This window comes from Pteronotus mesoamericanus, unplaced genomic scaffold (assembly GCF_021234165.1).
Source record: "Pteronotus mesoamericanus isolate MK-2021 breed Mesoamerican mustached bat unplaced genomic scaffold, CSHL_Meso_final contig_169, whole genome shotgun sequence".
NCBI lineage: Eukaryota > Metazoa > Chordata > Mammalia > Chiroptera > Mormoopidae > Pteronotus > Pteronotus mesoamericanus.
In genome coordinates, this window is record NW_026555068.1 from 428,818 (window position 1) to 453,143 (window position 24,326).

Genomic DNA, 24,326 nt, shown 5'->3' on the forward strand with positions numbered 1-24,326 from the left:
TACCCCCTGAAGTTCGGGTGGCATCTGCTTTTCTCCCCATCATCGTCCCATCGCCTGCCTGGGGAAGGACTGTGTGAGCTGAAGGCAAGTTGCCAGAAGAATCTACACACTTGCAAATGATGTGCACGTTCTCTGTTGCCACCGGATTTGGTCCTCTTCCCTTTTTTTTTTTAAAATGTTTACAGTCGTCATCTTTGTGATGCTGGAGTGTGCTCACCTACAGTGAACACTGCTGTTGTCCGTCCAGGGTGGAGGGTGGGGATGGCGGGGCTCCGGCCCCCCCAGGAAGCCCATGTGACTGTCCTTACCAAGAGGGGTGTTAGCAAGCCCATGGGACAGCAGCTCTGAAGCCAGGCCCTCTAGTCAGCTTGTCAGCTATACAGCTGGCCAAGGAGCCAGATGCTGCCCTGTCCCTGTAAACTGCTCCAGCAGCAGCACAGGACAAAATGAAGTGTTGCCCTTCTAAAAAGTTACCCCCTGCAGGGATGTCTTTTCCATGACACATTGCTGGGTGCTGCTCATCTGAGCTCTGCCTGGGCTGAGATGGATGCTGTTTTAATGACTTTCTTAGATGCAATCTTTAATTAACTTGATTTTATTTATAAACCAAACAGGTTGGCATTTAATAACTGAAAGGAGGTAGGCAAGTGGCAACTCCTGAGTGTTGCAAAATTAAAAGCTGGCGGCTGCATAATATGAGGGAATTATTCATGGACGCCCCACTCAGTGACAGTGGTGTGTGAGGTCTGTCGACATAGCTGGCGATCTGCTGTCACTTTACAGCTGGTGAGTTGGATTGGCTTTCTTGTGATGTGTGGTTGACAGAGGCATGGAGAGAGGGGGGTGGGGGAGTAGGGCTTGGGGTTGTTTGGGCCTAAGACCACGCCGGCTTGTGGGCCCCAGGCTGAGGTGGCCCACAGTGCCCGAGGGGGCCCAGAAGTCGCAGACCCTTGTCTGATCAAGGCCTGCCTTTAATCCACATGCTTTGGGCTTATTGTCTTCTTTTCTAATAGCAATATTACACGGGTGTTTCTTCTTTGGTTATTGTCCCAGCTAAATTGTTAACCCAGGCGTGTTTGTTTCCCCTGTAAGGAATGCCACAAACTGGATGGACTCTAACAGAACTTGACTCTTGCACAGTTCTCAGGCCAGAAGTCTGAAACCAAGGCATTGGCAGGCCCGCACTTGGAAGGCCGAGGGGAGGATCCTTCCTGCCTTGTCAGCCTCCGGTGGTTGCGGCAGTCCCCGATTTTCTTTGTGGTGTTGTCGCTCCATTTTTTGCTTCCGTTGGCAAATGGTTGTCTACTGTGTATGTGTCTTCACAAGGCCACTACCTCTGTGTGCCTGTTTTCTCAGGAGGATACGAGTCATTGGATTAGGGCCCACTTGGAGTATGACCTTATCCTGACCTGATTATATCTGTAAACACCCTATTTCTACATAAGGCCATGTGCACTGGTACAGGGCCTCAGGACTTCCCAACATGTCTCTTTTATTTTTATTTTTTTGGAGTCTCATAAGAATAGGGAAAGTGGACTCTCCTGTCTGGGCATTGGCCTAATCTGACTTTAACCTGAGTACCTGCCCTTCCAGAAGTTAGGCCCCAGTATTGCTAAAGTTTGCTGTTTAAATCCCACTATGGTGTTACCTAATGAAGGGTTAGTCTTTGGAGTCTGCAAGGTTGTAATGGATCCCAAGGTACTTCTCCTGTTTCAGAAAACCCATGGCCACACCTACATTTCCCCATGGGAAGACGACAGAACCCACGGCAGCAAGTGTCTTGCTCTGAGCTAAAATGAAATCAGGAGATGCAGTCACTGGTTATCACCTGGGAACAGGACTCGGGGCCAACACAGGGAGAGGTGAGCCCCAGCCACTCTGGCTCCCACTCCTGTGGACTCTTAAGCCTCCATCCTCCACAGGCCTGGCCTGGTCGGTCACCAAAGTGGACAATGGCTTCAGGCACTGACATGCCTGGGGCAGGGTTGGGGGGTGTCTCCCTAAACAGTGGCACTCTGCAGGTTCTGGCCGTCCAGGTAGGGGAGAAGTGGCATGTCCTTGTCCCATGACTGCGGGTGGACTCAGATGGCGGAGGGGGAGCAACCCTTCTCTTTCCTCCTCCTGGTCCACCCATCCCCAGTGTAGCAGCATTCTCCCTGGGAGGCTGCCTGCCTTCCCTGCCCCAGTGCAGTCGCTTACAGTGTCCCAGGCTGCCCTGTCTGGTCTGTCTTCACTTGAATAAATCCTTTGGAATTTCCGGTCCTCTTTTGCCTCTTCCTGGAAGCCTGTTGTCAGCATCCTCCTCCCACCTGAGGGCTTTCTCAGCCTCCTGGTGCAAACCTGGACCTTAAAGGTCCGTGCTGGACTCCCTGTCTCTCTGAATTCCCTGGAGGCTTGTTGAGAAAGGAACCTGAGCCCGACGCCTGGCAGGGTGTGTGCTGCTGTAGGTTTAGGTTCCCAGGAGAGACCCTGACTGCCTTAGTTTGGGACTGTAAGAAGGTGCAGCCACTCGGATAGCTGGGTAATGAGGCTAGGTAGTTTCTTCTCTCTCTGCAACCCCTCCGATGGATTCACCCACCTCTCATCCTGTCCTTGCATCTCCTTCCTGCTGAAATCCTGCCAGAACCACCAGCCCTGTGCTGCAGAAACCCTGACCCTGGTTAAGTCCAGTGTCCCTGCTCCTCACCCTAGTGGTACGGTTAGTGTGACATGTCAACCAACAGCCATGCCTGCTTCTCTGGGTGGTGGTCCCTCCACTTGCCCCTCCTGTTATTCTCCTGCCTCCCCTCCTCATCAGTAACTCATCGCTGCCTCACCCTCATCTGGTCCAGGCATGTGCGTCCTTCCCTCCTCTTCTCGCAGACTAGCTTTCTTCTGTCTCTGGAGCACCACGCCACACTGTGCCTCCCACCCCCTGGGCCCCCGGCTGCCTCTTCCAGTTTGCAGGCTCTCTGTCCCTGGCAGCCCAGGGCACCCTCTCCAATGCAGACCCCCCCCCCCGGGTGCTCTCCTGTGTGCTGATGGCTCTCTCTTCCAGCTGCCCACCATGCATGCCTCGCTGGGACTTCAGCCCCAACCAGAGACACATACAGTGTCTGCTTGGCAGGTCCACCTTCCAGCTTCTTAGGCAAAATCCTTGGATTCATCACTGACTTGTTTCCTCTCACAAATCTGTCAGCCAATCTTATTGACTCTAAAACAACACAGAAAAAACATTTAACCTGTTACTACTCTGGTCCTACCCTTATTTTTCTCTTAGATTATTACATGATTACCCAAGTTTGCTCTTGCCTCCTTACTATGTATTTTCAGCATAGCCAAGAATGATGCTGTTAAAATATAATCCAGTTCTGCACCCTGGCTGGTGTGGCTCAGTGGACTGAATGAGGCCTGCAAAACGAAAGGTCACTGGTTCAATTCCCAGTCTAGGGCACATGCTTGGTTGCAGGCCAGGTCCCCCGTAGGGGGCTTGCTAGAGGCAACCACACATTGACGTTTCTCTCCCTCCCTCCTTGCCCCTCCCAAAAGTAAATAAAATCTTACAAAAAAAATTATAAAAAAATATTATCTAGTTTCTCCTCTGCATAAAATCCTGTCCTAGTGCCCTATTCATTTAGCATGGAGGCTAAAGTGAGAAGAGTAACCTCCTTTGCTCATGATTTAGTTTCTGTGACATCTCTGTCTTATTTTACTCAAGGCCACACTGGCCGCCTTCTGGGTATTCAGATTCACCAGGCCTGCCTCACCCCAGGGCCTTTGCACTTGCTGCTCCTTAAGCTTTGCCCATGCTTCCTGCACACCCACATAATGCCTTTCTTCATTTCCTTCCAAACCTACTCAGGTGCCATCTAATTTAGAGGCTGCCTGCTCACCCCTGTAAAACAGAAAGCCACTCCCTGCCCCAGGTGCTCCCGGACCAGTGTGCTCTGCTGTCCTGTTCTCCGCAGCACGTATCTGATCTGACATGTCTGTCCTGTCAGCTTTCACGAGAACATACGCCCCTGAGGGCAGGGACTTCTGTTTTGCTCACTGTTGGTTCCAGCAGTGCCAGCTGAAGTGGGCTCTCCAAGGAGAAGTGTGGCGTGAGGATGGGTGTGGCGGGGCTCAAACCCTGGCTCCAAAGCCAGGCCTGGCTGGGCAACGAGGGCTGGTAAGCCGCAGGAACGGGCTGGGTGCAAGGTCTGGAGGAGGGCAGGGTTTTTGATGCCATGCCTGCTCTAAGGCCCTCCTTCCCACCCTTGGCCCTTGTAAAGTCCTTTCTACCCTACAGGGGCCAGCATCACAGTCCTGCCCTCTGTGTGATGTCATGGGGCTGTGTGACATCACGGCAGGTGGGGTGGGCCAGTCACTGGCTCCATACTCTCCTGGCCAGGAGCACTGGGAGGGAGGAGGTAGTCAGTTTCCTGTTGGATTCAAAAGGTGTCCGCTTGGAGTGCACCTGGGAGACGTGGGGCTGGGGGCTCAGCTGAGGGACATAATCAGCAGGTGAGACTCAGACCCAGGTCAGCCTGCCGCCGCAAGGCCCAGCCTGTGCCAACTTCTCTCCCAAGTCTCCTTGAACCCTCATCCGCCCTTCACCAGCTACAATGAGATATGCGTCAGAATTCAAAAGGTCCCCCTCGCATCCCCTGAAGAAATTTGCAGGTAACAAGAAAAGACCAGTATAGGTGTCTATTTCAACCCAAGGTATTGACAATTAGTCACCAGGCTGAGAAGGAAAGGCAAAGAAACTTGTTTTTTAAAATAATGTAGGAAAATACTGTGAAGTCCTCATTTTCTTAAAATTTCATTGCAAAAAACCCTGAACCTAAGGTTTTCAGCATAAGATATATATTTATTTCCCAGGGAGCTAAAGGTTAAAGATGTTTTCATATGACTTGCCAAACATACTTCAGCTACTTCATAATTTTTACGGCAAGAGAGATTTTTTTAATCCTCATCCAAGGACATGTTTATTGACTTTAGAGAGAGGGGAAGGGAGAGGGAGAGACGGGGAGGGAAACATCGCTGTGTGAGAGAAACACAAATCTGTTGCCTCACACGCATGCCCTGACTGGTGATGCAACCCACAACCTAGGCATGTGCCCTGACCTGGAATTGAACCTGTAACCTTTCAGTTTACAGGACAACTCTCCAATGCACTGAGCCACGCTGGCCAGGGCAAGAGTGATTTCTTTTTTTCTTTTTTTTTTTTTTAGGAAAAAATGTTTCTTAACAGCAAAGTTCACCTTTCCCCAGCCCCGCCCAGGGTGTGAAGTTGGACACTTGTACCTGGGTATTGAAGGAAACTTTATGTAAATGTGACTTTCTCCGAGGCACGTGGTTAGTGTGTAGATACAGTCTGATTGCAGTCACTTAGAACAATGTGGAGAAAAATCCCAGGAGAGTGAGACCACTGGGGAATCAGAAGGGGGAGGTGTCACTCCCACTGTGCAGATGTGTGTTTCTTGAATTTTTTTCTCAGCTGAGCTTTTCTTCATGTGTGACTAGAGTCATAAGGAAAGATAAAGAAATAGAAGGAAAAGAAATTTGGTTTTCTGTTTTTTGGCTTGGAACAAGGACTGACTAGGGAGGTTCCTGGGGTGACCAGGGATGGAGATGTGAGAGACTCTTCTGTGCGGCGACTTGAAAGAGATGCATTGAGACATCATCATGGGAGGTCCAGGCAAATAAAACAGTTGCTGGGGGCAGTGGGCAGAAGGAGGCCAGGGAGGCTCACAGGGGTCTCAGATATGATGGGGAGACTGAGCTTCCACAATGGTCGGGGTAGGGGACCAGCTGCTGTTCCAAAATATCCCATGTAAGGCAGCCAAAATGGAAAATACGTAACAAGATTTTCTCACCTGTGTGATGATGTTAAAGAGAACAATCGCTATGAACACAAATGTTTCTCTTACTGAATTTTTTCCTGCCCATGGTGTTTGCTGAAATAAACCTCCTCTGTCACCTAGAGCACGTCTCGGAACCCTCATCCTCTAGGCTATGGGGAGGTGTATGTGTATTTTCAGTGTTTCCACCCCATGGGGGCGGGGTGGAAATAGTGGGGGTGAGGGGCCTCCCGCTCTGCCCACCAGCTGTGTGGTCTTGGGTCTCCTGGGTCTTTTTGGATGAGGCTGAGGACCTGAACGCACAGGCGCCATGTTTGCTGCCACCATGACTGCCATCAGCAGCCCCATCTCAATTCTGTGGGAGCTATAGGCGGGCATGGGGTGCTCCCTGTGCTGTGTCCCTGAGACCGCCATCACCTCCCTGAGGGCCTTAGGTGGGGCTCCCTGCAGCCCGGACCACACCAGAAGCAAAACCCAGCACAGCTCCCACTCACTTAAACCGATGGGCACTCTGCAGAACAACTGAGAGATCAGTGACCACAGATGCCCCTGGGGAGGCCGGCGTACCACGGTCCCCCTGGGGCCAGCTCTGAGCCACTCCGGTCTGGCTGTGCCAAGGGCAGACCTCTCTGCCTGCCCCCACTCCCTCGCCCCTCCCGGGCAGCAAGCCAGGCTCTCGCCCCTAGGACCCAGCTTTAGGAGAGGGCGGCGGTGCAGAAGGTTAACAGCTGGGTCTCTCATCCTCTGACTCTGCGGGCGTGTCCAGCCGTGTGCTCCTGGGGCTGCAGTGCATTCAGAGGCCGCCACAGTTCCATCACCTCTCTGATGGGCATGGGCGGCCGTGGCAACAGTATTGGGCAAACCTGGAGTCGGGGGTCTTGGAAAGGGAGGGAAGGGCACAAGGGACAGCGGTTTCTCTGGAAACCCTTCGTGTGAAAGTCTAAATCAACTGTAGGAGAACGACTGGAGTTCACCAGGAAGTCCAAGACAGGGAGGGCTCCCCTCCTCCCCTTGCCCTTGTGGCAGAGAGAGCAGCAGGGCTGGGGCAGACATTGCTTGCTGCCAGCTGGGGGAATCACATGTCCCGAAGCTAACAGTGTTCTTAGATGTTAGGTAGCTGAGCTTTGCTGAAAATAGTCAACTTGTCCCCTACAGTGTATTGCACATTCATTATCTTTGTATTCTTTTTTGTCAAAACTGGCATTAAACTTTCTGTCCTTTTGATTCAACTTTTAAATTCTAAAGTAATCCTCAGCCCATATTGATAATTTTAATTCACCGTCTACTTACAAGTGAATTAATTACACATTATAACCTGAACTCCCAAATATCCATCGTATTAGATCTTTGTTTCTCATTTTCTTTGTAGAGCGCTGAGCCTTGCGAGCGCCCCACTGAGATGTAGTATCTCCTTCATCATCAGCGGACTCTGCATTATTCTGTGTAATTAACTTGACATTATTTTGTTCAGCAACCCAATTTATTCCAGATCTTAGTCTCAAAGTGAGGTCTGTATGATGCATAATTAAAAACATAACAAAACCCACAACGGAAGCCCCTAAGTGTCCTGTCCAAGTCCCATGATTTTTAGAATTACGAGCAGTGGCTGTTTTCTTGCTGATAACTGCCCTGTGTGTGCCTGTGCTCTCCAGTGTGTGACATTCCTCTCTACGAGATATGTGACTACAATGTCAGCAGAGATCGGTGTCAGAGACTTGGGTGCTGCTATCATAAAGGCATCTGCTATGAAAAATCAGTTCCCAGTAAGTACTGGGCCAGGCCCACCCATTGGGACAAAGGCCCAGAGGCCCAGGAGGGGCCTGCTTTCCTGTCCTGGGTCTCCCTTTCTGGACAGGCCCTTGTGTCATTCCCGGGTCACATCTCTCTGCAGTAGTGGGAGCAGAGGGCTTTGAAGGACTGAGACTAAGACTTGGGCCACCAGAGAAAGTCCACTCCCAGATGGGCAGACTTGCTATTGAAGAAGACCAATGGAGATCCCTCCTCCTTGGAAGACCTGCGTCATTCTGGGGGGTGTTGAGGACACAATACTGGGAAAGCACGTGGTCCAGGGTGGGGGCTGACTGCCAGCTGTGCAAAAGGTAAGACCTGACCAGGGCGGGAGCCAGAGTGCAGAGCTGGGCCCATGAGGGTGATGGAGGACCCCTGTGGTTCATCATTGTCAGAACAAAGACACAGACCTGACAGGCACTCTAGTCTGAGATGTGCTTGGGGAGGCAGGGCCAGCAGGCACTCCTGGAATGGGGAAGCTGTGGGACTGGTGGAGGGTCTGTCATCCTCCAAACAGGGCCTGCTTCCCATCAGTCCACCAGGGGAGGTGCATGGAGAGGAAGCAATCAGCGGGCAGGGGAAGGAAGTTGGTGCAGAGGAGGATATAAGCCATGATGCCTGGCCCTGAAGGGATGTCCTAAATATATCTTCTGGATATTTTCTCACACTTCAGAGCTTTGGCCTTCTGTGACTGTGGAATTTTCTAAATTAATATTTCCAAATGCTCAAAAATTCCACTTGATGGTCGATACGTTTTCCTGCTGTTTGTGACCCTTTCAGAAATGAGGGTGAGCAGGCTTCAGGGCTGTTTGGGAAGGTAGCAAACAAGTCCATGGACCAGGGTGGCCTACACAAGACCTCACCAAAGAGGAGGAAAGCGTCCCTGCAGATACGAAAAGCTGGCTGCTGGCTGGGGGCACTCACCAGCCCCGATGCTGTGGAAAGGTGTGTCCTGGGCCCTCCCTGTTCCAGGCTGCTCCCCTATCCTCACCACCCACAGTGGCTAATGGTGTGCTTGTGCTCTGTGGCTCAGGAGGATTTCCTCTTTCTTTCTCCTCTAAGTCCCAATTCCGCTGAGCCCCTCAGACACAAGATAGTGAGTCTGCCTTCTCATCCCTGGACTCAAAAAGCCCAGAAAGCGAGAGACATTAAGTGGCTGATGAGTGTTACCAGCTTCTGGCCCACGGGGCTGCCTAATCCCAAAGACACAAAACTCAAAGCCAGCTCTTTTAAGAAGTAAGTGATGCTCTGGGCAAAATGATTCAAGAAGCTAAAGTATTAGTAGGATCCTGGATCACCCAAAGGAAGGGCATCTGTCGTTTCATGGTGAAGATTTGGCCCTCAGGGCAAAAAAAAAAAAGGAAGTATGGCTTCTCAAAAAGTGGCAGATAAGAGGTCACAAGGAATGCTGTTTATAGCTGGGAGGATTTTCTGAGGGCAATTTCTCCTTTAGATCTTGAATTAGAAGTCTTGGCAGCACATCTCCTTACTCTTCCCATCTTCCACCCTCTGGAGACCCCAGCCTCCCTGGGATCCCACACCTTCCCCCGGACCTGCAGACAGAAACAATTGGAAGTTACTTCTTAGTTGGTTATAATTTTTATTGAGATCAAATTCTCATACCATGAAATACATCCTTCAAAAATGGCTTTTAGTATATTCACCAAGCTGTGCAACCATCATCACTATAAATTTTAGAACATTTTCATTATTCTAAAGAAATCTTGTACCCATTAAGCAGTCACCCCATTACTATCTCTCTCCAGCCCCTGACAAGAGCTGATCTGTCTCTATGGATTTACCTATTCTAGATATTTCATATAAATGGAATTATACAATATGTGGCCTTTTGTGTCTCATTTCTTTCATTTATATAATTTTTTCAAGGTTCATCCAGGTTGTAGCATGTGTCAGTACTTAATTCCTTTAAAAGATGGATAATATTCCTTCATATGGATATGCCACATTTTGTTTATCCATTTTTCAGTTGATGGAAATTTGGACTGTTTCTACTTTTTAGCTATTATGAATAATGCTACTATAAATATGATGTGTACACATTTTTATGAACATGTTTTCAATTCTCTTGGGTATTTACAGAAGTGAAATTACTGAATCATATATTAACTCTATTTTAAAATTTTTAAGGAACCGCTAAGCTATGTTCCAAAGTGGCTGCACCGTTTTACAGTGTGACCAGCAGTATATGGGGGTTTCACTTTCTCCCTATCCTCATTGACACTTGTGGTCTGTCTTTTTTTATTATACCCATCATAATGTGCATGAAGTTGTAGCCTGTGGTTTTGGCTTGTATTTCCCTAATTGGTAATGATATTGGGCAGCTTTGTATATGCTTATCGGCCATTTGTATATCTTCTCTGGAGAAAAATCTTTAAAAATCCCTAACCCAGTTTTTAATTGGGTCTTTCTTATGGAGTTGTAAAAACTCTTCATATATTCTGGATAGCAGACCCTTACCAGATATATAATTTGCAACTACTTTCTCCCAATCTATTGCTTGGCTTTTCATTTTCTTGATAGTGTCCTTGAAGCACAAAAGTTTTTAGTTTTGATAATGTTTGGTTTATCTATTTGTTGGTTGTTGTGCTTTCAGTGTTACATCTAAAAAACCATTGCCTAATTCAAGGACACAAAGATTTATAACTGTAATATCTTCTAAGAGCTTTTTAATTTTATCTTTTTACCTCATACATTTAGGTCTTTCATTCATTTTGAATTGGTTTTTGTATATGGTGTGAGACAGGGATCCATTTTCATTCTTTTGTATGCAACTATGCAGGTATACCAGCATCATCTGTTGAAAAGATGTTGTTGTTGTTGAACTGTCTTGGCACCCTCGTTGAAAATCAATTGCCCATAAATGTGAGAATTTCTTTATGGACTCTCAGTTCTATTCTATATATCAAGCTATCTTTAGTGAGTACCACATTGCTTTGATTACTGTAGTTTTGTCATGTGTGGAAATTGAGAAGTGTAAGTTCTTCAGTTCTGTTATTTTTTAAGATCGTTTTAGTTACTATGTGTCTTTTGCATCTCCGTATGGACTTAGCATCAGTTTTTCAATTTCTGCAAAAAAAAAAAAAAAATCCATTTGGTATTTTTGACAGGGATTGTGTTGAATCTATAAATAATTTGGGAGTTATTGCCTTCTTAATAATATTAAGTATTCTGCTCCATGACCAGGGGATGTATTTCCATTTATTTAGGTCTTCCTTAATTTCTTGCAGCACCATTTTGTAGTTTTCTTTTTATAAAGTTTGTATTTTTTAATTAAATGTATTTCTAAGTATTTTATTCTTTCTGATGTTATTGTAAATGGAATTGTCTTCTTAATTTTATTTTTAGATTGTATATAGAATCCTAGGTACATACCCAAGGAATTGAAAGGTTGCCAGTTTATAGAAATACAATTTTTTTTGTATTTACTTTGTATATTCTGTGACCTTCATTAGTGGACTACTTAGGATTTTCTACATACAAATCCTATCATCTGCATATAGAGAAAGTTTAACTTCTTCCTTTCTAATGTAGGTGGTTTTATTTCATTTTCTTGCCTAGTTGCCCTGGCTAGGACCTCCAGTACAATGGTGAATAGATGCAGTGAAAATGGACATTCTCATATTATTCCTGATTTGAGGGGGAAGTATTCAAGTGTTTCACCTTTACATACGATGGTAGTTATGGGTTTTGCTAGATGTCATTTATCAGGTTGAAAGAGTTCCGTTCTCTTCCTAGTTCTCAAGTGTTTTTTATCAAGAAAGAATGTTGGATTTTATCAAATTATTATTCATGTGAATTTGTTTTTGTCAAGTGTCTTTTCCTTTTATCCTGAAGGACTCCCTTTAGTATTTCTTGTAAGGCATTTTTGCTGATATCACCCTGAAAAGTAATTCTGAGCTTTAATGAAGCTCTAGCTCAGTTGTACATAACTGGGTACACAACTGAGCTACAAGACATCGTCCTTTTCTCCTTAAAGGAGTTCATTATCTTTCACCTATCTCATCGTAAAACCCCAACCTTAGCCAGAATTTTATTTGAGAGATCTTTTGGAGCTCCAGGTCTTCCAATGTTAAATGGCCTATTATTGACACATTCTAACAGTTTCTCCTCTAGAGTATGTGACAGGTACTCCAGAGCTGAGTTCATGGCACTAGGTGGTGCTTTGGCCATAACTTGCTGCTTTTGGAACTTAGCATCTTTTTATTTCTGTTTTGTGGTATTGGTAGTTTGACACATGCATCTATGTGGAGAGCAGCAGATGGTTACAATCCAGCTCACTTCATTTCCATTCTAGGGCTTGCTTCTTAGAGAACTCCAGTATCCTAGGCACTTATGCAGCTTATTTTTTCTGAGACTTTTACTACTGGAGCTTCTAAAAAAGCAGGAAACATTTACACCCAAAGGGTATTTGTGTTTGTTCTTTCAATCTCCTACATATTAAAGATGTAGAAGACATTCAATTTCCAGGTAAGTGATAGAACTGGGTTGTAGTCTTTGGCCATTAATTATCTCAGTTTTCTCATATCCCAGTGAAACAGAGACTCAACAGCATGAAGTGGTGAAACATCATTCAAGGAAGGTTGCAGCTGGCAGGGGATGCAAATCCAAGCTGCGGCTCCTTTTCTCCCCCAGCCGTCCCTTCCTCTGAGCATCTTCTCATCAGAATTTTCTGTAGGATTTGGCCATTCGTAAATGTTAGTATGTATAACACACATTGTTTAAATTAGTATAATCATCTTATGGCTGTCATTTATTTGAAAAATGAGACATTCCTTACAGCACATTAATTATTAATGTCTTTAAGGACCACTTTCCTTCCACTAAAACCCCCACAGACTCTCAAAAATTTTTTCCTCCTTGTAGAGAGCCCACTGTTCTGTAAGTAGGTATGTCATTTTTGCACAGAACAAGTATTAATCCTCTTTCCAGCCTTTCAATTTTAACACATGAGTTGTGTGGGTTAGGCTTTTTCTTACCTTCTGACTCCTTTCGAGTGTGAGGGTTGGGCCATCTGTGAGAAGAGTCTGGGCAGTGAGCCCTACATTTGGTTCTCACTGTGCCCTCAAATTATTTCTCATTTCTTTGACATCTTACTTATTCAAGACAGTGAATGAACCTTTGTGCTGTGTAAGTTGTAGTATTCAGTGACAGGGTATTATGAGTTCTTCGTGCACATAATTCCATGTTATGAAAACCTTTCACCAACTTCTTAAATTGGCTGGTTTGAAGTTCACATTGTGTTGTGGCATAATCTGTATTATTAAGGATATGAACTTGGGGAATTAGCATTAGATCTTTGAGAAAGAATCAAGAGATTCAAAGACAGTGACTTGCATTCATTCTTCAGTCTTGACTTAGGGTTGATTATGTAACATGTCATTTGTTCTAAGTGTTTGATTTCAGTTTCTTCATGAGACTTGCTGAGATGTTTCAAAACTTTTGTTTAAGTATATTTGCGGGGGGAATTTCCCAAGATATTACTTGAAGAAAATAATGCTTTCTTCAGTTGCTGCTATTTCTGAATTTATTAAAAACCATACATATTGTTTATAACAAGTAGTATGCTGGCCAGACACTGTACAGATAGAATCAGAGAGGTTTAGTGTTTGCCTCCAGGAGCTTGATATCAAGGACCAAAAATGCTTGTACATACAAAGAAATAGAAGATATGCTTATAATTAAATACTAAAATGTCATCTAAATATGTGTCTCTCTCTAACAGGATTTCACTCACATATTAATCCTGAGTTTATTTCATGAACCAAGACACAAGATCATATTAAGGAACACACATTCCCGGGAATTCAAGAATTTGAGGTTTACCTTCTTGTACCTTAAAACCTTCTAATTTCCCTCTTTCAAATGAAGTGAACTGTGTTCATTTCAATTCATTTCATTCAACATTGTTTAAAATGCACTTTCTCTGTGCCCTTGGCTATATCCCTAGGTGAAAGCTCAGGGGGGTGGGCTGTGCCCAGTCCTCCTTCCCACTCTTTCCCTGGGAGTGGAGAAGGGCCGCGAGTCTATACCGGCTGACACCACCATGCACAGGAACTGGGAATAGAGGCTGCCCCCTAGGAGTCACTTCGATGGCTCTGGTTCTTCTGTTGGGGGTGGATTCTTCTCTTGAGGATGGGTTTAGTGAGCAGTTGAGCACAGCGGAAGCCCCTTGTTAATACAGAAAAACTCAGTCAATAAAATTTGAAATCAGACTTATGGAATTTATCATCCAAAAAGCATTTATTTTCCTTATATTCAGTTTGGGGATAACTGATCTGCATACTAAGGAACCATTTTCATGGAGTTGAGGGCAGTGCAAGGTGCCCAGATCATGGGAGGCCAATGTTGCCGTTTCCTGGAGAACAGATGAGGGAGCCATCTCTGCAGTGCTCCCCTCAGTGGATGGTCCTCGGTGTCACCTGGGTAGCCACCAGCCACCACCTTGAGTACCTTTCATGTGGAGCCTTCATTTGCTGTGGGTGACCTGGATCCCACAGAGGAGTCTCAGGGGGGAAGCAGGTGTGGGGAGAGGCAGCGCTCAGGGATGACTGGCAGAGAAGGGCAGCAGGGTGGGGGGCCATGGCCCGCCTGGGGGTGGGGGGTGGAGGCTGCCTTTTTGTCATTAACCCAAATCATGATAAACGGACATTATTTTCCAGCTTATGTGAAAGTGTTTTTTGCCTTGATTGTGATCATCGCCATGGCCTTTATTTTCACCATTATTTACAGGTTAGTCATTTTATTCTTTCAAATTCCTACGCAGAACTTGGATGGGAGAGGAGTGGGTACTGGGGCAACTCCCCTCCTCCCCCCAGTGCTGTTGGGGCCCCTAGGACAGCCTGCCAGGGCCGTGAGCCAGCTGGCCTGAGAATCCAGGGTTTTTTTCCAGAACTTGATAATAATACCAGCCAGTATTTAATGAGCACCTAACACTTCACTCCACAGCCCTCCTCCAAACAGCAGTGGGGGTTTCAACCTGGCTGTGTCTGCAGGGCCCTGGCTGGATGACATGCCCAATCCAGGCTGATCACGTCCCTTCATCCTGCAATGGAGACGTGTAGTAGACGTATTCTGACTCCTCCTCTTCTTGTTGCAATGGTGAAGACACGCCCACCCAGCAAGGCCGCAGAGGCTGGTGGCTGCCCACAGGCAGGCCTGGAATTCAGCTTTCTGACTCGGGGGTCTCCTACCACTAGTCTCTTGCTGTGACGTGAATAAAAGCCACTGAGATTAGATGAGTCACTTTGTCCAGCAACAAGGAAAACTATTTTCGTGCTCTGACAGGTGCTAGGCGGCATCTTGAGTGACTGACCTGGCTGTAGCCTGCACACAATATGCACCTTCCCCACTCCTGTTTTTGTCCTTGCAAGTCTCAATGCCACATACAGACCGTCTGTTCAGGGCTTGTACAAGCAACTGAAATGGGAAGTAGTAAGGCAAAGCATTTACCATGGCAAATTTTCTACAAGTGTGAACACGAACCCTGTATTTTTAGGAGGGACATCCTGGAGGAGGACTGGATGGCCCATAGTTTTCCATCTTCGACTTCTCTGATTGTGATAAAAACTCTCTTCCCTTCAGAGTTGTTCAAGAGAGGAGAGAAGAGGAAGTCTATACAAAATTACCTCTGTCATGCAAGCCCAGTGGTAAAGCTAAGGGAGACCCCCTTCGGGAAGCAGGCGGCATTGTAGGCTCAGACTGGCAAAGCACAGAAGAGTGATGAACCCGAAGGGAAGGATGGTAAGTGGTAAGACATGTGGATTGTCCCGGACTCAGGGCAAAGGGCACAGATTTATCCATTCAAAAGATCTCATCTGTGAATGGCACTCAGCAGCTACATGAGTCCTTCAACAAGAGTTGCACTTATTTATTAGTTTGGACTACTTATAATCTATCCTTTCCCAACTAGGAGGGTCTAGTTTATAAGGTAGAATCTGCACTCAGCTTGGGTTTCCTGCACTAAAGGCACATTTTGTCCTGGCTGGGTTGCTTGGTCAGTTGGAGCGTCATCCTGAGCAACAAAAGGCTGCAGTTTCCATCCCCAGTCAAGGCCCATGTGGGAGGGAACCAATCAATGTTTCTCTCTCACATCAATGTTTCTCTCTCTCTCTCTCATCAATAAACATATCATCAGGCGAGGATTAAAAATAAATAAATAACATAAAATAAAGGCACATTTCCTTCCATAGATATTGTTTTCTACATTTTCTTCCCCCTCTCTTTGCCTCTTTGTCATCCCAGCCTCCCTAGTTGGGCCAGCTGTGTGGCTGGGCCATGGGTCAGGGGTAGCAGTGGTGTTGGCATGTATCTGTGACCCCGGAAAATTTAGGGAAGGTGCTTCCTGGCACCTTCCAGTTAGCACCTGGAAGCAATTGTAGTGCCTGATTAGCACCACTTCCTGTTGTGGCTTCATGACGGCTTCGTGGTTGTGGTTGAAGAGATGTGAACAACAGCTAGGTCTTTGAACACCTCTGGCTTTTGGGAAACAAAGTTTCTTGCATGTTATGAACTCTTAGGAGGCTTTGGCAATTGCCTGATGCTTTTCGCAGGTCAGCAACTTGCCAGGTAGAGAAGAAAACATCCCAAATGATCAGCTTAGTCTAAGGTGATGTTTGTATGGGAACTTTATCAAGGTATCTTATTATCCATTAGTCACAACGACTTGGTTTTACTGGAGCAAATGGGAAAAGGACGAGGCAGGGAGAAGCGGCCTGTGCAAATGTCCTTTAGGATCTGGATGCTCTCCCCTAACTGAGGTTGTGTCTGTGCAAGGATACTTTCCCACAGGGCCTGATGCTGCCTTCTCAGGGTGCTTCCCTAAAGTGGGGTCACAAGGGGGTGCCTGTTTATCCCCTCAGTAAGTTCGGTCTCCCCCAGGAATGTGTGGGGAGACGGGCAGGACAAACCCACCTACCAAACATAATTGAGCAAGTCATGGCCAGTTGTAGGCCATATAGACGTATTCACAGATCTTGAAGAAATTTCCTTGGCATTGCTGAACATGCCATTTAAAAAAAAAACACTTATTTTTGCTTTAAATTCAGCAACGGTGACAATAATGAATGATGAAGAAACTGAAGATTGAAATGCATGATGAGGAAAATGTGGAGCATGGCAGAAATAGCCAAATGAAATGGTGGAGCTGGTCAACCACTGTTAAAGTGTGTGATGGAACGAGTACCAAATTAGGAAAAAGAAAAATAAAGGTATTTTAACTGCTTTTGTTTCATGTTGCCTTTGTCAATGCTGTATTTTTATCTCAGGAGAGAGAAAGACTTTGGAGTGTGAGAACATTACTGGAAGCTTTGATTTTTTTCAATGGCGCTGTTTGTTACTGATACCAAAATCAAGTCAGCTTATAGCAGTGACACAAGGTGATGTTACCAAGGCCCCCTTTTTCAGAAGGCAGGCTACACTTTCACAGGGTACAATTGTCAGTCAGACTTGCAGGAAATTCAGGAATTGCCCAGCAGTAAGTTGAGCTAGGGAGAGGAGCAGCGTCAGTTCCTGAGAGGCCTAGAACCATCCTCTGCAGTTTCTTCCTCAAAGCCCCTCATCCAGGGCAGAATGCACATGTGTTCCAGAAAGACTGGCAATGCCAGCCGTGGGCGATGCAAGCTGTCCCAGGGAGAACCTGTTTTTAACCCTGGAAGCTTGCATTCTGCAGAGCAGCTATGACTCATATATTCATACATTGTAGGTATTTTTTATATATATATATATTTTTTTTTCCCCCTAGCTGGTAAATTCAATGCATGTGACCAATGGTGGTTTGGTCAAAGCCTTACTGCCTTAGTCATTGGCCCTAATATTTGCCTAAATCAGGTGTCAATATACTTTTTGTAAAGGACCAGGCAACAACTATTTTAGGCTTTGTGGGCCATAAGTTCTGACAACTCTTTGACGCTGCTTGTAGCCAAAGACAATGGAAAGTCATGGATGTGGCCAGGTCCCAGTAAATCTTTATATAAAAGTAGGTGATGGGCTGGGTTTGGCCTGCAAGCCATGGCTTGACAACTCTATATTTTTGCCCATCTTTTTCTAGGGATTCCACAATTAGCCAATTCTGTGATCCCTCTAATGGTCAATTTATTCCTATAGCTTATTGTAATTGTGCCCAACCTTCTCTGCTAGCTGCCAATAGACTTTTCCATGCTGAGATCCCATTATTCCAAAAAGATCAGGAATTACATTATTAATTCATCTACCTCCTGCCCAGGGCAGCCCTCGAAGAGCTTTTTTGGGATGCACTTTTTATGCCAGTGTGAATGGCATGTGCCCTTGGTTCTCTTCTTGAGGTATGATTGAACAAGTGGCTTATAAAATATCCATCAGCATCCCCATCTTTGCTCACCTTCCTCTACGTGAGTGGTTTTCAATCCTGAGCAACTTTGCTCCCTAATGGACATTTGGAAATGTCTGGAGATATTTTTGCTTGTCAAAACTGGGGGAAGGCACTGCTGGCATCTAGTAGGTGCGAAACATCCTACAGTGTACAGGACAGCCCCACAACAGAGAATTATCCAGCTGTTTATGCGTTGTATTCGTGGTATGACAGGTGATTAGTTAACAAAAGCAGCATTTTTATAAAGAGTAGTAACACTTTTAAAATGCCAAAGTATGTAAATATATGTTTTAAACATTTAAATCAGTTACAATTTCTAGCTAGACACAGAGAAGGAGAAGGAAAAAAAAAAAAAAAAAAGAAATTCTGAACTGCCCATAATTGAGAAAGGGATAGGAGTAGGGTTTAGGGTTGTACATCCATCAGGTAAATGGTAGCCTCGAAGCATCATTTCTAACACCATTTCTGGTCAGGCCTATGGTTCAGCTCTCCTCTTCAATGGAGGAACTGTAAGCAAAAGGCCTTGAGGGAGCTGTTTTCACTGGAGAGGGGCTGGGCTGATTCCTGGGAGGGCAATTCTGGGAGGATGGTTAGCCATGGGTCTGGTGGTGTTTGGGACCATCTGGAAAGACGAGAATGACGTCTGCTTCCAGTTCCCAGGCACACGGCCCAGTGGCTTGGCTCAATACAACCCACTGCTGTGTTGTCTAAGTCTTTTACTTTATTCACATATGTTTCCTATTTGAAACAAATATTTGATCCTTATATCATGTTTCATATTATCATGCACTGAGGAGCAGTGATAATGCTTAGTTCAGAATGATTAAAGATTCTGGAGGGAGAACTATTGTAATCCAGATGTAACACTTTAAATATAATTTATTACTTTTGTATACAGGTCCAAAAATTCTCATAAGTACCAAAAGCTAATTAATACTACATAGTATTTTGCCATGGTAATGTAGGCTGGATACAGCTTCTGTCTGTATTTCTACAATAGTTGGGGAATATACCATGTCACCCACTGGGTATATACCAAATTGCTCCCCAACTCTCACTCCTTCTGAAATACATTAGCATATATAATTAATACTCTCAGAGATTTCCCCAAAGGATTTTAGCTTTTTATTTCAACTACTTCTCTTCTATCCAGTATTTTACAATGAGCAATAATGATGAGCAAAATTGACTTCCACCCCAGTAGGCTATAACTAGGTGCACCTATTGGGTGGGGGGCAGTGGTTGGAGAAGGCCAAGTGGGGAATCAGGACTTTCCTCCTTTTGGGAGGTCATGAGACCCCCCCTCCACCCCCCATAGTGTCAGTGGAAACCACATGGAGAGTCCTATTTCTAGCCCATTTGGCTGGACTTTAACTACGACCCAGTGCTCCCCACTGCATGTGCGCGTGTGTGCGCGCACACACACACACACACAGTCAATGGAGGCCACATAAGGCACAGTGAAAAGGCACCTCTGTCCATCCCAGAGAGTGTTGGAAGGGAATATATTTTCTATTTCTTTGACAAACCATGAACCATGCATTCAGTTTGGTGGAAGATCAACAGAGATTGAGAGGGGAAGCTAGACTTCTACTCCAGGCCAGCAGCAACAAGTCTGCAAGACCTCCTATGTCATGGCATCATGGAATTTGAGAGAGAAAGCTGGATTTTACTCCCATCTGGAAATGACAAGGTGATGCCCCTCAACTCCCACCAGCACAGCATCAGAAGAAGGTGCTAAAACACATGACTTAAATAAAATCCAGAGAATCTTAACATAAGAGCCAAGATGTCCAAGATTCAATTGAAAATTACTCATCATATGAAGAAGCAGAAGAATCTTCCCATCAGTGAGAAAAGACAATGGATGCCAACATGGGCATGATACAGATGCTGGGACTACCTGTCAAGAGTTTTAAAACAGCCATCATGCAAAATGCTTTAATGAGGAATTATAAACATGCTCAAAACACATGAAAAATAGAAAATTTCAGCAAAAAATGAGAAGATATAAAGAAGAGTTAGAACTGAAAAATATAATAACCAACATAAAAAATTCAGTGGATGGGATAAACATCTGAATGGAAAGGACAGAGAAAAAGAATCAGTGAATATGAGGATAGAAATGATCCGATATGAACAAGAGTGAGAACATAGAATGAAAAATAGAATCTCAGTAATCTGTCAGATAAAACAAAAAGATCTAATATCCATGTCATCAATGTCCCAGAAGAAGAGGGAAAAGAGATTGGGACTAAAAAAGTATTTGAAGAAATAATGCCTCAAAAATTTTTAAGTTTAGCAGGAGCTATAAACCTATAGATTCAAGAAGCTGAATGAACCCCATATTTCTGAAAACTAAAGATAAAAGAACCTTGAAAGCAGTGAGAGAGAAATGCCACTTTACCTGTGGAGGAAAGATGATTCTAATGAGAAGAGACTGCTCATCAGAAAACATGGAGGTCATCAGAAAGGGACGCAGCACTTTCCAAGTGCTGAAAGAAAAGGAACCATCAACACAGAGTTTTATATCCAGTGAAAATATCTTTCAGGAGTGAAAGGACAATGAAGGCATTCTTAGAGGAAGAAATATGGAGAGAATTGTCTGTAGCAGAACTACCCTAAAAGAATGGATAAGGAAGTTCTATAAATAGAAAGGAAGTTGTAAAAGAAGGAATTTTGGAACATCAGAGAGAAAGAAAGAGCAATGGGAAAAATAGATTTTTCTTCTCCTCTTGAGTTTTCTCATTTATGTTTGATAGTTGAAGTAAAAATTATAACACTGTTATAATGTTGTTTTCAGTGTATGTAAAGGGAATAACTAAAATCAGCAATGGATGAGGACAAAGTGATAAAAAAGGAAGTACTACTACTTTTTGTGACAGCATGGATGGAACTAGAGAGTATTATGCTAAGTGAAATAAGCCAGGTGGTGAAAGACAAATACCATATGATCTCACCTATAAGTGGAACTTAATCAACAAAACAAACAAGTGAGCAAAACAGAACCAGACATGGAAATAAAGAACAAACTGGCAGTGACCAGAGGGAAGGAGAGAGGGGGATAATGGGAGAAAGAAGGAGAAGGGTCAAGTCAAGGAACATGCATTAAAGACCCTTGGACAAGGGCAATGGTGGGGAAGGATTGAATGTGGTGGAGGGGGAGGTGGACAGGGCAGGGGAGAGCAATAGAAAATAGGGACAACTGCAAGTGAACAACAATAAAAAATTTTTAAAAAGGGAAGTACAGTTTCTATTCTTCAGTTAGACTGCTGGTATATCCACTCTGGAAAATAGTTTGGCAGTTTCTTAAAAATTGAAACACACATGTACCACACAATTTGCAAGTGTGCTCCTGTGAAATGAAAACTTAGTGTAATGTTTATACAAAAAAAACTGTACACAAATGTTCATGGCAGCTTTATCTGTAATAGCCCCAAATTAGAAACATGGCCCTATAATAAGTGAAAGATTAAAAAAAAACTGTGGTATATATCCATACCGGGGAATATTACTCAGCAATAATAAGGGGGCAAGGGAAAGTGGTGGGGGGTAGGCAGAGACAAATGTATTTGAAAAAATAAATAAAAAAAAGAAAAATGAATGCTTTATGCAATTATTTGGATGGATTTCAAAGGCATTGAGTGAGAAACCAACCTCAAAAAGTCTCATACTGTATGATCTCATTCAGATGATAACATTGTTGAAATGACAAAATTGCAGAGATGGTTGCCATGGTTAGGAATGTTTTGCGTGGGGTGGAAAGCTGTAGGTATGCAAAGGAGGTCTCTGATTGCTGAATGGCCTGTGTCTTGATTTCAGTGGTGGTCCCATGAATATACACATGGCATAATATGGCGCAGTGCTCCACACACAAACCCTGTGTCAGAGTTACTTTCCTGGTTTTGACTTTTTACTATAGACATGTAAGATGTAACCACTGGGAGAATCTGAGTAAAGTGTATAAGGGACCCCTCTGTACTATTTATACAACCTCTGTGACCTATGATTATTTCAAAATAAAAAGTTAAAAAATGTTAAAAGAACTCTTTCTGATATAGAAGAAAAAGCCAATGAAATGGCCATAATGTTCTACAAAGTCAACGAGCATGAAACTAGTCTATAGAGATCACAAACATGGGTGTGATATTCGTCTTAATAGCAAAAGGAAGGTACTAATTACTGTACATTTTGAGAGCTGCAAATCTGAGGAGAATTAAACTACTATGATAAAATACAGGCCTGCACTATAATTCTAATAACTTACACAAACACATGTGATAGTTATCATATGTCTTTTTTGTTCCCTGGAGCGGAGTTCTGATTTTTATCCTACCCACACAATCCTTTATTTTTTTAGAAGTCAGCAATGAATCTTTAACAAGACACAGAGTTCCCTGCAATCATTCACCGTTCCTTAATCATCCTGCATCTTTTCTTTTCACTATGATACAATATTGCAAAAAAGGAAAGAAGGAAAAATCTTTCCACATTTAGACTGTTGTACTAATTATGCTTGAGCATCTTTTCATATTGATGAAGTTGATAAAAAGAAAAAATTTTAAAAGGCTCTTCTATAAAAGATTTCAGACCCCTGTGTAAAAATTCTTTAGTCCACGGCCTTTCTTTTCTATATGTCCATTGACCCAAATGTTGCCTATCTTCCCCTACCTCCTGCCAAGTGTCTTTATTTTCTCCTCTGTCACTTCTGTAATAACGTACCTTAGTGTCCTATCTTGACCCTGCTTTTATTCAATTTCTAATTAAATGATCAAACTCAGCCTGGTACATTGAACATTGCTTCTTTCTTTTTTCTTTCTTAGACTGTGAACTCTGAGTTCATAACAATGGGCTACCTATGTACTTGAACCTTCCCCTTCAATACATCTAGAATCACATTCACTGTAACTCCAATGCAGGTGATTTATATTTCCCAGTTTCCAAAACTATTCCCAAATACTTCAGAATAAATAGACTTTTATGGTAAATCCTTTATGAAGAACTTGCTTTAGATATTTTAACTTTGCAAATTAAGTGATGGCAAAAACATATTTACTTATCAAAAAAAGTAATCTGTAAAATGTCATTGCATAAGAAGAAAACATCAATAAATAGGGGGGCCAGAGATTTTGCAATGACATTTGATTAGGTGGTAATGTGGAAACTTACACAATAAGGATAAAAGAATTATTAACAAGGAAACATGCCACTTTTCTTGTGGGTAGTAGGAGAGGCAGAAGGGTAGAAAGTATAACTGCCTGCAAACTTACTATCCTAAAGAAAGCCTGTGAGAGTGGAACACTTCTCAAGAAGCCACAAATTGTTGGAACTTCATTATGTCTAAGAGATATCCTATGACTGGAGGAGGATACTGCAAAGAAATACTGCATGATGGAATATCTGGGTGTTTGGGGAATGAAACTCTGACAATTTTGCAAATATTTAGAACAGAAGAGGGCAGTTGGCTGGATAATGCTTTCTCTCTCTTTTTTTTTTTTAAGATTTTTTTTTTCTTTTTTTAAAGAGGGGAAGAGAGGGAGAAAGGGAGAGAAACATCAATGTGTGGTTGCATTTCATGCGCCCCCTGCTGGGGACCTGGCCTGCAACCCAGACATCCCTACACTGGGAGTCGAACCAGTGACCCTTTTGTTTGCAGGCTGGCGCTCAATCCACTCAGCCACACCAGCCAGGGGTGGATAATGTTTTCTTGACAGCAACATGGCTATGTAGCTGACCCCATAGGTCTCCAGATTTACTGGGACCATGATCTCACTTGATTCTGGAGCCTGGAATGTTGGCAGAAGCTCCAAGGGTTGATTCAGATCTCCCCTAGGATTAGGAACTGCAGTGATTCTTCTTGAAGGTGGGAAATATCTTGCAGTGTTTTATGTCCACATTACTTTGTTTGGAGTGCACTCAAATGAACGCTACAGAGACATCAGCTACACAAAGAATGGAATAACATGTTGAAAAGTGTGAGTCTTCTGGCAAACAGTAGCCTAGTCCTCTTGTCTTCCTCTGATGTTGGGGATGGAAACAAGGTCCATTCAATTCTAGAATGTGATGTGAGCTCTCACAGGCCACCTCCATGAATTAATATACCTTTTCCATAACATGAAGAACACCAGAGATCTGAGAGGTGTCAAGACTGGATTACATTCTTGGCCTTAAAAAACTCAAGTCTGTAAAGCAATCCCACACATAACACAAGCTGGAAAGAACAACTACAAAATATTGTGTGGCTAGTATATGTATGCTCAGAGGGAAAGATGTTTCTGATAGAGAAGGGAAGCAATGTCTTTTGACTGGGAATATTTTCTGTGATTTACAAGTCAAATTTAATT

At 44.1% G+C, this 24,326-nt stretch overlaps 1 protein-coding gene across 1 annotated transcript; it reads left to right on the top strand.

The window, feature by feature from the left end:
* Positions 1-4,586: 4,586 nt before the first annotated feature.
* On the top strand, positions 4,587-16,722 carry TEX29 (testis expressed 29). The gene is given in 6 exon segments (XM_054565861.1): positions 4,587-4,644; positions 7,481-7,591; positions 14,297-14,366; positions 15,219-15,296; positions 15,298-15,377; positions 16,682-16,722. Coding segments are annotated over 6 exon segments (438 nt in total).
* The last annotated feature ends 7,604 nt before the right edge of the window (positions 16,723-24,326 follow it).